Source organism: Rhamphochromis sp. 'chilingali', assembly GCF_963969265.1.
Source record: "Rhamphochromis sp. 'chilingali' genome assembly, chromosome: 10".
NCBI lineage: Eukaryota > Metazoa > Chordata > Actinopteri > Cichliformes > Cichlidae > Rhamphochromis > Rhamphochromis sp. 'chilingali'.
In genome coordinates, this window is record NC_137937.1 from 6,313,475 (window position 1) to 6,329,732 (window position 16,258).

Genomic DNA, 16,258 nt, shown 5'->3' on the forward strand with positions numbered 1-16,258 from the left:
TTTTAGGATATTCTTGGTGATCACATTTTTTCATATTTATGCTTTTGGCACTGAGCGTATCTAATACGCATGTTGTCACTGTGTTTGTACTACCAGCTGTGAGGGCTCTGCTTTTGCTTTGAGCAGTCTGTTTTTATTTTGTCTCGTGAGTGTGTGTGTGTTTTTCAAACGAGATCCTCGTCAGTTTGATTTTGTTACCACAAACTTTGTGTGAAGTTCACAACAGAGGTAAAGAGATTTAAACACCCCAGTTTAAGGAGGCAGGCAGGCAGGGGTTGGACCACCTGCACAGGACAGGTGAAGCAGAGAGTGTCCGGGGGGAGATGTGCAACAGAAGCAGAGGGAACATTTTACAGGATGATAAATGGCAGATTTAGATGATTAAGGATTTGTTGACAAGATTAAAAGACACGTCCGTCAGAGTTCAACAACATTACAGTTTGATTAAATAAAAAAGTTTTTAGACTACACAAGGTTCATTTTCTCCTCTGATAGTAATCATATTAAACATGTCAAGAAAGAAAGAGTATAAAGAAAAATAGTAAATGTGTGTCTAATTAAACTCTTCCTGTGAGCCTTACATCATCCTTTAATATGTTTGGTGTTACAAACTTGAAGAAGCACAGAAAAGATCATCAGACATTAATCTAATCAGTTTTCAGCCTTCATTCATATTGAAAAGTTGAAATCTTCCCTGCTAGACCCAAGTGCAGCGTTTAACACCGTCGGCCATAACATTTTATTACAGCTATTATTAAATGGAGAGTCCTCTTCACACACTGAGGTTAATTATGAAGCTCCACAGGCTTCTGTGCAAAGACCAGTTCTGTTTACATTATACGTGCTTTAGAAGACATAGCATACCACAGGTCAGCTCAGCAACATTTCGACTTTGGCTTGTTTTTTCTGGTTAACGTTAATTACGTAATTTAGAATTAAAGTTTAGTGTTTTTAGCATTTAGGATGGCCGTGGCGAGTAACTCAAGTGCTGTAAACATTTCATGAAACCTCATCAAAAGTTATCTGAGTTGGAAGGGTGGCTGTTAATAAGCCATTCTTAAGGAAGGAGAACAGAGAAAAATAAGGCTGAGGTGTGCCAAATTACACAAGAAATTGACTGGAAAAAGAAATCAGCTGTAATATGTCTTATGGAGTAATGAATCCAAATTTGAAATATGCACGGAAGAGGTCCGAAGAGAGATACAACAGTGAATGTCTATAGCCGTCTTTAACACAGCGTGGATACTCTACCGTGCTTTGAGGCTGGATTTCAGCCAGTGTTGTTGGAGCTCTTATCCAAATTAATCAAATTATGAATGTAGAAAAGTTCCACCAGATTTTGATCGACCATGTAATACCACGTAGTGTCTGATTGGCTTCAACTTCATTTTTCAGTGCGACAATGATCGCAAACATACTGCCAATGTAGTCAAAGTATGCCTGGATGAAACAACGCATCAGTCATGGATTGATCTCTCCAGGGTTAGAACCTCAAGATAATCGAAGCAGTGTGGGATCATCTTGACAGAAAACAAAACAAAAGGCAGCCAGCATCCAAAGAAGAGTCTCGGATGTCTTTCAAGAAGCCTGCAGAACTAAGAAATTACAAGAAAGCTTACCTATTAGAGTTTAAGCTGTGTTGAAGAATGAAAGGCAGCTTTAACTGGACAAAAGGGGGAAAAAAATCCCACATTGACAGCTAACTCAAGAGACAAAAAGCATTAGAACTCAAGTCATTACCTTACTTAAGGATAAATAAGTTAATTAATTACATTAATGCATAAGCAGAAAATAACCTACAGTAACTGCTTTGCGATATGGAAGTGCAAAAGACAACTGAAAGGGAGGATAGTTTCTATATATGTGGTTTCTATTAAGGGACAGAGGAACGATAAGAAATCAAGGACAAGGAGTGTGGTGTAGATAAGTGAGGAAATCCGATCATTACTACAAATTTAGTTGAAATTTAAATATTTTAACTATGGTGCCTCCTGTGAGGGCTGTCTGTTTTCCACATTCTGCAACGGTAAAATACGACTTAGAGGCGGATATTTGTTTTACTTTATGGGCAACAGTTGTTCTTGCTGTTGACAAAACTCGCCTCATGGTTGACTCTGAGAAAAAAACTCTTTCCCACAGAGGGGAATAAACTTATTCGAATATGAGCTTTTTTCCACTAAGACTTGTTTTATGGGGAGATGTACGAAATTATTTACCGGGTTACAAGCAATGATAATATCGGATGTTGACTCCTCAGCGTCATCATTTTCTATCTATTGAGAAACCCCATTGTAAAAGTAATGAAGAAAAAAACTATTCTGCCGTCTCACTCCTCCTTGACCCGCGGTGTGTGTGTGTGTGTGTGTGTGTGTGTGTGTGTGTGTGTGTGTGTGTGTGTGTGTGTGTGTGTGTGTGGGCCTTCTTGCGAACGCCGTCTGTTTTCTGCAACGGTAAAATACGGCTTTGAGACGGATATTTGTTTTGCCAAATGGACAATTGCTGTTGACAAAACTCTCATGGTTGACTCTTTCCCACAGAGGTGTGTGTGTGTGTGTGTGTGTGTGTGTGTGTGTGTGTGTGTGTGTGTGTGTGTGTGTGTGAAACAAGATCGCCTGTCGCTGGTTTGTTTTTTCAGTCTCTTGTAAAAAAAGGACTCTCAAAAGGAAAAGTAGTATTCACTAAGCGATATTTATTCAATTTTTTTTACACATAGGCAGCCTGTAGGTTACAAGCGGATAGAAAGTTCTTCTTTTCATCACAAGCTATGGTGTATCTTAAAGGTTACAAGCGGATAGAAAGTTCTTCTTTTCATCACAGAATCATCTGCTGCATCACCGCTGTGGTTAGGGAACATGATGCAACAGGTCTGAAAATGACTAGACACTTCCGGAGTATTTCCGGTAGGGTCATAAGGTCCGGATCGATGCCTTCCATAGTAAATATGCTGTATTTGAATATGTCATATTCAAAACCTTCTTCTTAGGGAGAGCAGATCTCATCGGACACAGGACCGCTGCGGGGCTGCAGAAGGAAATCCATCTTGTGTCTGTGCCTTAGAAATTGTGATGGACTCCTCTCTCTGCTTTTTTATTCCCCTCCAACAGATGGCGCGCTTCTGGAGGTTTCCCCCTCTCTAAAAACTTTTTTTCCCAACAACAGATGACGCGCTTCCGGAGGTTTTCCCCCTCCCTCTAAAAACTTTTTTTCCCCCAACAACAGATGACGCGCTTCCGGGGGTTCACCCCTCCTTTCTCGGGGTGCAATTCGTTACGGTTAGCAACAGATGGCGCGCTTCCGGGGTCCGCCCCCCTTTCTCAGGATACGATTCGTCACGCGGGGGGTTTCCCACCCCCCTTTCTCCGGATACGATTCGTCACGCTGGGGGTTTCCCACGGAGGGGAGGGGCGGGGGGTCAAAAGGTCGTGATTAGGGCCATCAATCACTTCGGATCAAATTTTGTCATAAGCTGTATGGGATTAACTCTCTCACATTCTTTAAGGTTTAGAGGGATCTTGTGATCTCCTCTTTCACGAACACTAAACTGTGTATATGTATATCCTATTGTTGACCTTTGAGTTTGAAAAGGACGCAACATGGAGGCTGCGTAACAAGAATAATGGAATAAAGGACAATGGAGGAAGAAATGAGAGTGTAAATGCACAATTGTGTACTGATTGTTTCCTGAACTCATCCACAGGCACATTACACGTGCACGTGGCTAAGCTTAAAACTATGAAGCCTGCATGAGCCATGCTGTGATTCACCTGCACCCTCACTGCGACTACAGTATCTGTTTGCTTGAAAGTTGCTCCCAAATGGATCTATTTTAGTACCCATCTGAATAAAAGAAAGAGCAAACGAATACATCAATTGTAATGTGACGGTCTTTAATGGCAGTAAAACCGCAGGATGAATTATGATCTGCCAGACAATCTTAGCAGACAGATTATGAATGAAAAAGCAAAGTGCTGTGGTTCTAAAAATTCACTAAAGCTTGATTTTAGTGATGTTGCTGCTGAATGTTGGGAATTCTGATTTTTTTTTAAAAAAGATTCTTTTTTGCTGAGTTTCGGCTTGACGGGCATTTTCAGAAACATGACTTTTTAACCTTTTTGGTAGCAAAATGAAATATTTAAACATGCAAATAAAGTTAATACAAATAAAAAAGAAAAATAAATTAAAAACATTTTCCCACCAGTGCTGGATTTCAACTTTTTGTCTTTTCTCCTTTATTTTCTGACCTCTATTGTTTGGTAAGAGTCCCTGGGGATGGGTGCAGTGAGAATATTTAATGTTGGTACTTTTCCTACAGCATCAGAATAACCTAATGGTAATCATTAGCCCTCTGCTAGCACTACAAATACAAACACAGTATGAATAAAAATACAGAATGAATAAGATTTGGTTTTCAGCATGTCCAGCAGAACAGAACAGTTCACTTATATAAACGCTGTGTTTAAATATTGGTAAATTCAGTACAACAACCGGCATTTCATTTTTGGTTTCATAACACAGGAGTTACAGTTTAATCTCCCACGTGTTCAGCAATTTTCCAAATAAAGGCAATGGAAATGTTTTTGTGACGGAGGCACTTTGTGACACGTGCTGCCTAAACAAGTTTTTCCAACATTTCTTTTTTCAATCAGTGTATAAACTTATACACACGAGCTGGAAGGCAGCCTGGGATATTCAATATTAAAGACAAAGATGGAGTGTATACAAAACAAGCCCATCAGCTTGTAACAGTCACATTTCACAGGAGGTGCAATTCTTGTAACGCGCTGTCTGAACTTCATTTAAAGACTCCCCCCTTCTCAATATCAGCTACAAAGATTACAAACACAAATCTTAAAACACATTCTTACACACCTTTACACTGGGGGTGGAAAAAAAACATTAAAAATATATATATATAACTATTCATGACATCACAGCAGCCTTTGGGATTTACTGCTGTCCTTCATTTTTGACCCTGCAGGCCACTGCGGTGATCAGTGCTGCTCCCTTTCCACTTCCATCCTCCGACTTCAGGAACGTCACCTCACACTGTGGCGCCAAATCCCGCAGTGTTTCTTGCATAATGGCAGAGAAACTTAATAAGCAAAGGAAAGAGAGAGAGAGGAGAAATAAGTGTCAAAAAGCTGCAAGAAACTCTCTTCCTCTACTATGCAAATAAGAGTATTTTTGCAGCTGATGACTACGTTGTCTTAAATGTAATACACCCAGATGGTCTTTTCTTTCAAGTCCTCAAAGGACTAAAAAGATACATTTCTGCAGCTCTTTGTACAAATCATGAATAGTTTATCCAAAAATCTACAATTCAGAAAAAAATATAATAAATTTGTGAATATAAAAGTGTGCAGTGTAGCTCTGTATCCCAACCACTCAGGGCTTAATAGTGCAGGCTTGTCTGATTCTTACGAACTGAATAAAATGCTGTTTTAGGAGATAACTGCTTCTTACTGAGGATGCGTTTTATAAAGCGTGCCATCCACTCCCACGGTGATGGAGAGTTGATTCAAGTTGCGATTCTGCCGTATCTTGTCGACAACAGCGGCTAAACCAGCGCCAGAGAGCTGAGCGGCACGGCGGGCGACCACGCTGCACACCTCCTTCACCAGCACGCTGTCATCGCACGTGGAGCCGGTGAGGCCCAGGTGCTGCAGGATGGAGCGAACCTGACGCATGGCGAGGCGGTCGCTGCGGGTCGGAGAGAAGAAAGTGTTATGCACGCGCAAAGAGAGTCCACTTATTAGACACACAATCATACAGAGCATTTATAATCAGAAAGAAACGCGGAACTTTAAAGCAGACAAAGTCTTACACGTGCAAATTTAAACCCTATAAAGACTCAGAGAGATTCATGGTTGGATTTTAGAAAGATTGCAGACTCCACATGTTGGTGGATGCAGCAAACATGGACCTGCAGCATTGTGACCTACAGAGAAGCACTATTTTTTTGTTTCATCCATTTTTCTATTTCCACATCCTTTCCTCTAAATGAGATTTGCCACATGATGTTTTCTATCTCGCTTCATAAAAAGCCTTATGGATGATGAGCCGCTGCGAGCTCTCACTCCTCTGCAGAGGACATCTGCAGCTATGGGAAAGTGACAGATGGAGCCCTTTCTGACCAAAGACCTTCTTCCTTCTCAGTCCGTTGCAACGTGCAGCTAAAAGGATCTTAATCACTTCACAATTATTTCAGTTTGTGAACTTTAGTTGATAAGTATCAACATATTTTAATGTTCTCATTCTAAATGACTTTGTGTAGAATCATTAGAATAAATGTCATTTTACCCATTTAAAATATTGTAATTCCACATCAAATGTGCTGAAAGTAAAGAGCACCATTTATGAACACAAAGTAACAGCCTTTCTCTGAAACATCTCTGATCTCACCCATTTCTTTGTACTTTTGCATTGATCTGCTTCTATCAATCTCTTTAAAATCACCCAGCGCGATTTATGTTTCTTTAGATTAATCTGTAATAACACATCTTGGCTCTTTCATGTGCACTGTAGCAGGGGAGGTAAATCCAGGATGATTCAATCAGAATGCTAAACTAAGCTTTCGATAAGACAGAGCCCTCAGGCCCTTAACTGATGCTACTAGCATACAGAACATTTAGAAATCCTGCCATCATCACACAGGTTGCAAAGCCTACTTCAAATACGGTCAAAGGTCTGCTTGTCATTGGTCTGTCACGTCCTCCTTATCACATGCAAACGACACCTTGGTATTATTTGTTCACACTGGATGAGCTGAACTTCTTAGCATGCAGTGTTAATGATGCATACAGTAGATGGACTGGTTCTTAGTAGAGCAGGGCGATATGACCAAAAGTATTTATCACGATATACATTTGAAAATTTGCGATAACGATATAACTGACGATATAATTGACAATAGACAAAACACTTTACAACTCCACAACTTTATTAGTGCAAAAAACCCCATCAATGTATTTTCACTTAAACAAGCAGCTGTTTTTTATGTGCATTAAAGTTATATAAAAATTTAACAGTGCAAATTTCTTGCTGACAGTTTAACCAAAAGGCATTTCCAGTGGAAACTGGCCGACATATCCTCAGCATAACCATGTATAATATCCACAAAACTTAAAAAGAGGTTATACACACACAATACGGTAACATTATGTTGAAGCACAGTACGTATCACTCCGTGAGGCTCCTGCCTACGATAGTCGTAATGATCCGACAATCCATCAAGCGGTGCGGCTTCGTAGCTTAGCAAAGTCACACTAAAACATTTGACAGATTTTCGAGCGCCGTGTACATAAAATCGTTTCGAGGTCAGTAAACACAACTAGAATTCATACATAAGGCACACGGGATTATAAGGCGCACTGTCGATTTTCAGAAAAATCGAAGGATTGATTTTAAGTGTGCCGTATTTTCCACAAACACGGTAATAACGACGGCCTGCTAGCATGCTCTACCAAAAATAGTGCTTTGTTGTGTATCTGACAGACGAAAGCTAAACCAGTTCCACACCACTGAAGTTGCAGCATTTTTACAAACCAATTCTGGTTCATCCGTTTCATTCAACGGTCCGCTTTTGCCTTCTCATTCTCTGCTATGCTTTTTCCGCCATGTGCGTATGAAAACAAAGGCACTGCGCATGCGCGTTTTACCCATATTCTATCGCGAGATTTCATTTTCTTATCGTTGCCCAACATTACCGTGAACGGTATGATATGGCCCAGCCCTAGTTCTTAGGCAGCACTTTTCTGCTCTACTACTCAAGTAGAGTTCTTTGAGTGATACTTGAGCACTCAGCTTTATCCAACATGTTTCATTCACTTTTTCTTTCTTCTAAGTAGAACATCCAAACTCTGATGAATGCACTGGGAGCAACTCCGGGCTCTGGAGCGACTAGGGATCGAACCCCCAAGCCTCTCCGTCCTAAGCCTGATCCTTCCTGATCCTGAGCCACAGCTGCCGCATTCAGGAATATTAAACCCAAGCTAGGATTTTCTGTGAAAACACAAAGCTCCCTAACAAAAAACAAACTGCAGTTTTCCAACTGACAAACGTTCGACCCACTGCCTCCCCTCAAACCTCCAAATATCGGCTTAACTGTTTTTGCTCTGTTTCTTTTCTGTCTTACCTTCTGCACTCGGCTTGACCAGGACACTGGCAGTGCATCTCTATGATACCAGCAGGATCTTACACAATGGCAGCATTTAACACCCTGGGATAACAAGTGGCTTTACTATAGTCTGAGCAGCACATGTATTGGAGAAGCATCGCAGCAGAACAGACTGTGGTGTAAAGTCGAGCTTCCTTTTTGGGCTGCTAACTATCATTGAAAAGGAAAAATGGTTAACTCTGTTAACTTTGTATTATATTTCACTAACATACTTAAATAAATATAAAAATATAAAAGGATAACTGGAAAGTATAAAGGATGGCAACATATTCAGACACTGTGATTTTATGTTATCACATCTAAATAGTCTGTGTTGGTTTCAAAGAACAAAAATGAGTCAGTGATACAAAAAGTATTGACATGCTGCTCATCATTTTATACATAATCATTACACACCTCAGGCTTTAGTATAACAAATGCCAAACATGTGACCAAGATGGTGTGAGCTCAACAGACATGTTGAGACTAGAGCAGTTTGTAATACTCACCTTTCAATCTGCGACAGGAACTTTGTCTCAAAGATGCCTCGCGTCTTCAGTCGTTCTGACACTTTGCCCCTGAACAGCAGGCCCTTAGCGGTAAAATCCAGTAACACGTTCCGCACGATCTCCCCCAGGTACATCCCACTGATCATCTTTTCATACCTTCGAGAGAACACACAAACTTCAAACTTTCCAGATCCATGCACACAGACAACACAGTAGCCACAGTATTTACATTATCACCATTTACAATTTCAGTCCCAAATGTTACTAAAAAGCAATTTAGTGAGCAAGCACCAATTTACTTTGAGAAAGAGGAGACAGAAACATTAATTAAGAGAAGTCAGATAAGTTATTTGTTCCATTAACAAAAACAAATGTCATTACTAAAGCAGATTTTAATGGAATAGTTACCAGAATGTGTAACAGGGACTGAAATGAATTCTGTCTAATGTTATATGCTCGGCATGTACAGGACACACACTGCATGAACTCCCTGACGTGACACTGAGACTTCTTTTTACAGATATTCCAAAAGGCTTCTTTAAAAGAAGAAAAAATAACTTAATAAAGCACTTCTTCTTTTGAAATAATCAATGTATAGTATGCCTGTATAGGTATAGCTCTGCTGTCTTACTCACAGCTACATCTTAATGTTCTCTCATGAATAAGTCAAGAGGAAACCAATGATGTTGCCCGACTTGTCTTTAAAACAACAATGTGTCTTTCATTTCATTTCATCTCCCGGTCAAAGGTGTGACCTCCCTCTTCGGTGGCTTGGTATTTTGTATTTTCTCAGAACAAAGACCACAAAGTGCTTTAAGCCAACAAATTAAATGTTTTGTCTGGATGTGTTCAGATAAACAGAATAAACAAGAGAAAAATGTGATGTGGTGGCAGGCCTGAGCTCCTGTGGACTTGAATACAGAATATATAGATTTCAGGAAAAAAGGCTGAACTTGGATGGTTCTGGGACAGCTTTGAACCCTTTATCTCATTCTCACAGGCAGATGCTCTCAAAGTCAATCAGACTGGATCGACAACTCTCCACAGAGGTCTGGGCTTTTCCTGGAACACTCAAATACAGTCAAGACTCATTTTCAAACATATTCAGACTCACTTGCTCTGGGCTTTTTGAATCTGCCTGTATATATTCTAATTCCACTACAAGCTAAACTAAAGTGCAGCTTTTGCTTTATTGTTGAAATAAAGAAACAACCAATCAACACCATGACTGCTCAGATCTCCAAAGAACTGCAGTAAAGTGATCATAATCACACAAACTCATTTTCACAGATAGTACTGAAACTGAAAAGTAAAGGGAAAACTTTGCTTTTCAGTTTTTTCCATCTTAAGATACATGCAAGTGTGTATGTGTGACTAGTTACTCTGGTAAAATGTCCACCTATCATCTTATATCTATATTAATTAAATAATATATAATGTTATATTGCTTAAATAGTTGCATGCTGATGAGTTTGCATGTGTAGCACATGCACAACATAGAAAACAAAAATACTTTTGCAGTTTTGTGTTGTTTTGTATGCTCTGGGTATTCAGTTCATTGGTATTGTTTTTTGTTATTGTTAGTTTGTTCTTGATGGAGTCTGCTGTTTTTGTTTTGGTAATTAGAAACTGTTAAAAACATGTTGCTAACAAACTGTATTTAACCACCAAGTTAAACTATCCAAAGATTGCACATTTACAGAGATGCTCATCAAATGACCCCAGATTACTTTAGCTCTTCTTCTGTTTGATGTGTTTTTAACATTTGATCTGATGAAGCTGATGAATTTATTTTTCCTTAATCTAATTCTATTTATAAGAACAAAATGAAACCTGAACCCCAAGTGGAAATCACTCTGCATCGTTTTAGTTTAAGAGTGTCTCTGTAACAGATGTTCCTGCAGACACAATTCTGCTGTTTTGTAGTCCATCCAGTAGTTTGATAAACAATCATACAAGAACTGTGCTTTTAAAAAAAGATAAAACATGTATCTTATCCAGACAGCTGTATAAACAGCTCTTTAGGTGAATAAAATAGCTGGCAGCTATGCTGAGTCTCTATCATTCAGCCAAAGGTACTGAGTGATCGACTGTGTGCAAAGAGCCAAGAGACAAATGTGATCAGACTTAATTCTCAGCATTTAGACTTATAATCCACGGCCCCCTCACATCTGCAGGGAGAGCAGGACAGGCTACATTCTTCAGTAGTCTTTCTACAGCATCGAACTGCATTTTTCAGTTCTTTTAATGTTCTTAGATATATTTGATCACATAGAAATATTTTACATTTTATCATTGGAATAGGTGACACTCATAGGGATCATTCTGTGGGGGAAAACAAGAGTTATAAGATTGGTGAAATGCCCCTTTTGGATTGGTAAGATGCTGCCAGCACCACCACTTTAATGTGAACACACAGGGTAGCCCCCTGGGTTAACTTAGCGAGTTGATAACCTGCTTTATGCAATCACTTATCCTGATCACTGATGCTAGGATAAGTGAATCCAGATAACAGGAAGGTAATTTGGGTGCACTGAAGGTCATAGTACAGGGCGCTGAGGTCTAAGCCTACAAATATAATAACAGTCACCAACATAGTTGTTTAAAGAATATACATTTGTTATTCAGATTAACTCTTGCTTTTGACTTGTTGGATTTTAAATGATGTGTACTTTCAAAAGGGCCTGATGTGAAGTTTAAGAATTTGGTGAATAATGGCCTGTTTGTTATGAAGTGCAGAATGCTGCAGCGGCAATGTTTTTTTGTAGGCCAACTTGAAAGTTAGCATCACTCTGGCTCACTAGACAAAAAGCCACTGCCAGTTTGTTGGTAAACATTTGGACTATACAGAAATTAAGCTTTGTGAGAATTAAAGATTCATAAATTGTTCAGCAAGATAATCATCACAAACCAACATCAACCATAACACCTAACCATAAACCTTATCTTAGGCATTAAAGAAAAAAAAAAAAATACTGACGTCGATGCAGAGAAACTCATGTCTGGGTATCAGGACAGAGTGTTGCAGTGTCACATTACAGAGGGAAAGAAACGTGAAATTTTAAGAAATAAAATAGTGCAAATTGAGTTTAAAGCACAACAGGGTTAAATTTATTCTCAACATGTTTGTCTGTAGTCTAAAAATGCTGAGTAAGACAAACTTGTTCCTCCTTTTGTAACAAATGTTTCCGATTATTCCTTCATAGTTTTTGTTTACAGAATTCGGATTGAGTATTTGACAATGGTAAGATTATCTGACTTGTGACCATAAATATCTTAAAGGTCTAGTTTATACGGAGCACTTCTGGAGCCTGATATTTCTAAAAGACTAATGTCAGTAATTTATAAAAAAATAAATAAATAAATCTGTGATTCCAGTTTTCGACACTGAAACTTTGTCATTGTGGGAAATGTCAGAACTGACTGCTGGAATTGCTTTACTGCCACAGAGAGCTCTTGATGTGTGACACTATGAGTTATCTATTCAAACAACTGTCACAGTGGTGACTTGCAGTGTAGTGCACTCTCCATGTGTCTTTTAATTGGCAGCATTATTATTTCATGATAGACTCCCTGACTCTTCTGTGTTTCTTGAGCCAGTGTGTCTTTCTCTCAGTCAGTCCTTGTCTTGTTTTTCCCTTATGTGTTCATAATGGTAACTACATGTGATGCTGTTTGTTGTGAATCTTGGCTCTGAGAATCCACGCTGTGGATTTTTCATTTATTACCGATCCAGTACCTCTGTTTCCCAGGGTAGTTAGAGCAGGCATCGACGAGGCGATCGAACTCTGTGCAAAACTCCTCTAGTTCCCCATTTTCACCAAATGCTCCCCACTCGACATTGACACACATGCGGCCATTGTCGCCCTCCACCAGTTCGATGTTATGCATTTCCTCCATGTAGCAGGCATTGGTCCCTGTGCCTGAAATTAATCAGACAAAATACGAGGACTTTCATAGAACAGCTTGACTACAAAGATGATGAATAAATAGAAATATACCAGACAATGTTTGCAAACAATAAATAAACTTTGCAAGACTTCAAAGAAGGAGGGAGGTGGCCAAACTTACCGACGATGAGTCCCACCTCACATTTGGGGTCCTCGTATCCGCAAGTCATCATGGTTCCCACTGTGTCATTAACTACTGCCACAAAGTTCAAATCAAATTCCTGGAAGCAAAGTAAACAAACGTATTCATATCTATGAACTGGAACTGAGCATCCATTCATCCATTCGCTTCCGCTTATCCTTTTCAGGGTCGCGGGGGGCGCTGGAGCCTATCCCAGCTGTCATAGGGCGAGAGGCAGGGTACACCCTGGACAGGTCGCCAGTCTGTCGCAGGGCCAACACACAGGGACAGACAACCATTCACACTCACATTCACACCTAGTGGCAATTTGGATTATCCAATTAACCTATCCCCACAAGCTGCATGTCTTTGGACGGTGGGAGGAAGCCGGAGTACCCGGAGGGAACCCACGCAAACACGGGGAGAACATAATGATAATAATAATAATAATAATAATAATAATAATGGATACTTTATTGATCCCCATGGGGAAATTACTTGTTTTTCTCTGCATTTGACCCATTCACTCTGTGAAGCAGTGGGCAGCCCACTAAGCAGGCGCCCGGGGAGCAGTGTGTAGGGACGGTACCTTGCTCAGGGGTACCTCAGGGTAGCCGTTAAGTGGATTCGAACCGCCGACCTTCCGATCATGGGGCGACCACTTTACCTACTGAGCTATCCCTGCCCCATGCCCCATGCAAACACAGAAAGACCTGATGGTGGAATTGAACTCAGGACCTTCTTGCTGTGCGGCAACAGTGCTAACCACCGTGCCACCGTGCCGCCTGAGCATAAGCATAAATATTAATATTATCCATAGCACTAGAAAGACATTATTCGCTTATCTACACTCTTCACTCAACTGCAGTTCTAATGGTTGCGGGTCTGAGAATCCTCATATTGCTTTAGTGCATCATCTAACGCTGTGAGCACCGGAAAACAGAAGATATAAATCATAGTTTGGTAAATTGTCAGATTATATAATAAGATTCTGTGCTTTTATAACAAGCACTACTTACATTACTTTATCTTACATTTCAGCCACACACACACACACACACACACACACACACACACACACACACACACACACACACACACACACACACACACACACACACACACACACACGTAAATATATATAAATATCTACATATAGACACATGTATATATCTCTCTGTGTGTGTACATATACACTCAGCCATTTCAGAAAATAACTCAAACACAAATTCAAAGAATCACACAAGACCATTTTAATCTATTTGTTAAATCTCATGCAATTAAACTGATGTACTTGTTATTCAATCAGAAATGAAAGTCGTAACTAAAAGCATTGGAGAGAAAATTCAGACATTCACTGACAAGTGTAGGTGGATCTCTTAGAGTGCTGCTCTCCTGGGTCTTACATGTGACTGTATAACATCATGGTACAGTCTAGCCACTTTGGCTCTTTTTATTACATGAATCAAGGGTTAATATTCAAGGCCACAATTCTGTAATATTGTTGGGTCTTTGCTTTACATATAAAACACCTTGAGGCAACTTATGCTGTGCTTTGGCAGATGAAAAAAAGTGAAGTGACTTTAAAATTGTATTTAAGACTGTGATTGATGTACTGACCCCTCTGCTGCGGACAGCTTCTTTAAGCAACGCGACAACATCTTTCCCCTCACAGCCGCTGGCTTTAAACCCCTTCGTCCACTTCAGGAGTATGCCCTAGACAAATTACAGAGTCACGATCAGAATCCTTTGTATTTAGCCACGTTTGTGCACACAAACATTTGACTTTGGTTCACGTTACTCTTTGCATGCAAAGAAAATAAACATTTTTTTGTAGTCAGGGTGTCATTAGAGCTGAAAATTTAAGCACACACAGAAAGAAAAAACAACAACAACTCAGGTCTCAATTAGAAAAACAAAACACAAACAAAAACAAGAAGCAGTCAAGGAAGACAAACGTCCATTGTCTCCATTTGGAAATGTTAGCTCTTTATAAAGTAAAGTTACAGCGGGATACAAATAATATCAGGCTGATCCTGCCACACTTTGTGTCCCCTGTCTAAATCACGGACAAACAGTATCCCACAGTTGTTTATGTTTTTGAACCTATTTTGCACAGAGAGGCATTTTTGAAAAAATGTATTGATAACAATGTTGAATATTATTACACAGGAAAAAAACAACTAAAATAATCACACCGTGACGCCTCTGCCTTTCTAAATAGAGGGACAGTAACTGCGTGTGTGTAAGCGTGTAAAACCTGAAGATAGAGACAAAATACTGTTAATCTGCCATTCTGCAATTCATCTCCTGTAAACAATAACGTGGCGCACAGCGTGACGTGAAAAAAGGCACATACCTTTGACGTTGCCTGACCAACTCTGTATTCCTCGTCCACACGTAAACGCAAAAAAGGAGTTTTAAAAAAAAATCACAGTTTTCAGTGATTCGAAACGCCGTCTACGTGTGGACGAAACAGCTGCGTTTTCAAAAATACCCGTGTAGGTGTGGACGTAGCGTTAAAGAGTTAGTAGTTTATTTTCTTACAACCTGTAATTTATTGCAGATTACTTGCATTTGCTTAATTGTTCACTAAATGTTTGAGGTGTGAAATAAACCGCAATGGAGCAAAATATGGGTGTGTGTGGTTGGAGGATGTGTTTGCGCGTGTGCGTGCACGTGCGAGAAGGAGGCATGGGGCGCGAACATTTTTCTTGTAAAAAAAAAGGGGGGCCTGGCAAAAAAAGTTTGGGAACCACTGGCTTAACACATGTGGCAGGTTGTTGTCATCAATTGTCGCTCCTTGTTTTCAAGTTCAACAACCGAGCCCACTTATACAATCACATTCACAGATCACCAAAATATCTTTCTTTATGCAACTCTGTCTGCATGACACCCTATTCCAGGTATTTTGTTTGGGGCGATGATTCAGAGTTCAAATTTATTCTGCAGGGCTTCTTATTTTCATCATCATCCAAACAACACTCCCTATAGTTCACTGATTGTTCAAACTTCAAGCTGCTGGGAACATTTGATTGTTATTATTTGTTGGGGTTTTTTTTTTTTTTCTGACAATGCAAAAGGCTATGATTGCTATATCCAAGGTACAGCGGCTTGCAAAAGTATTCGGCCCCCTTGAACTTTCCCACATTTTGTCACATTACAGCCATAAACATGAATCAATTTTATTGGAATTCCACGTGAAAGACCAACACAAAGTGGTGCACACGTGAGAAGTGGAACGAAAATCATACATGATTCCAAACATTTTTAGAAATAAATAACTGAAAAGTGGGGTGTGTGTAATTATTCTGCCTCCTGAGTCTTTGTAGAACCACCTTTTGCTGCAGTTCCAGCTGCCAGTCTTTTAGGGTCTGTCTCTACCAGCTTTGCACATCTACAGACTGAAATCCTTGCCCATTCTTCTTTGCAAAACAGCTCCAGCTCAGTCAGATTAGATGGACAGCGTTTGTGAACAGCAGTTTTCAGATCTTGCCACAGATTCTCAATTGGATTTAGATCT

At 39.8% G+C, this 16,258-nt stretch overlaps 1 protein-coding gene across 1 annotated transcript in view; it reads right to left on the minus strand.

Annotated features, from left to right (window-relative positions):
- Positions 1-3,866: 3,866 nt before the first annotated feature.
- Positions 3,867-16,258, minus strand: part of hk2 (hexokinase 2) — a 43,763-nt gene continuing 31,371 nt past the window's right edge. Inside the window, exons 13-18 of the mRNA XM_080895119.1 lie at positions 14,356-14,451; positions 12,736-12,835; positions 12,404-12,587; positions 8,665-8,820; positions 5,464-5,700; positions 3,867-5,092 (exon numbers count right to left, since the gene is read on the minus strand). Coding sequence (XP_080751245.1) covers positions 4,948-5,092; positions 5,464-5,700; positions 8,665-8,820; positions 12,404-12,587; positions 12,736-12,835; positions 14,356-14,451 — 918 coding nt within the window. The 3' untranslated portion in view covers positions 3,867-4,947. The remainder of the gene's footprint in view (positions 5,093-5,463; positions 5,701-8,664; positions 8,821-12,403; positions 12,588-12,735; positions 12,836-14,355; positions 14,452-16,258) is intronic.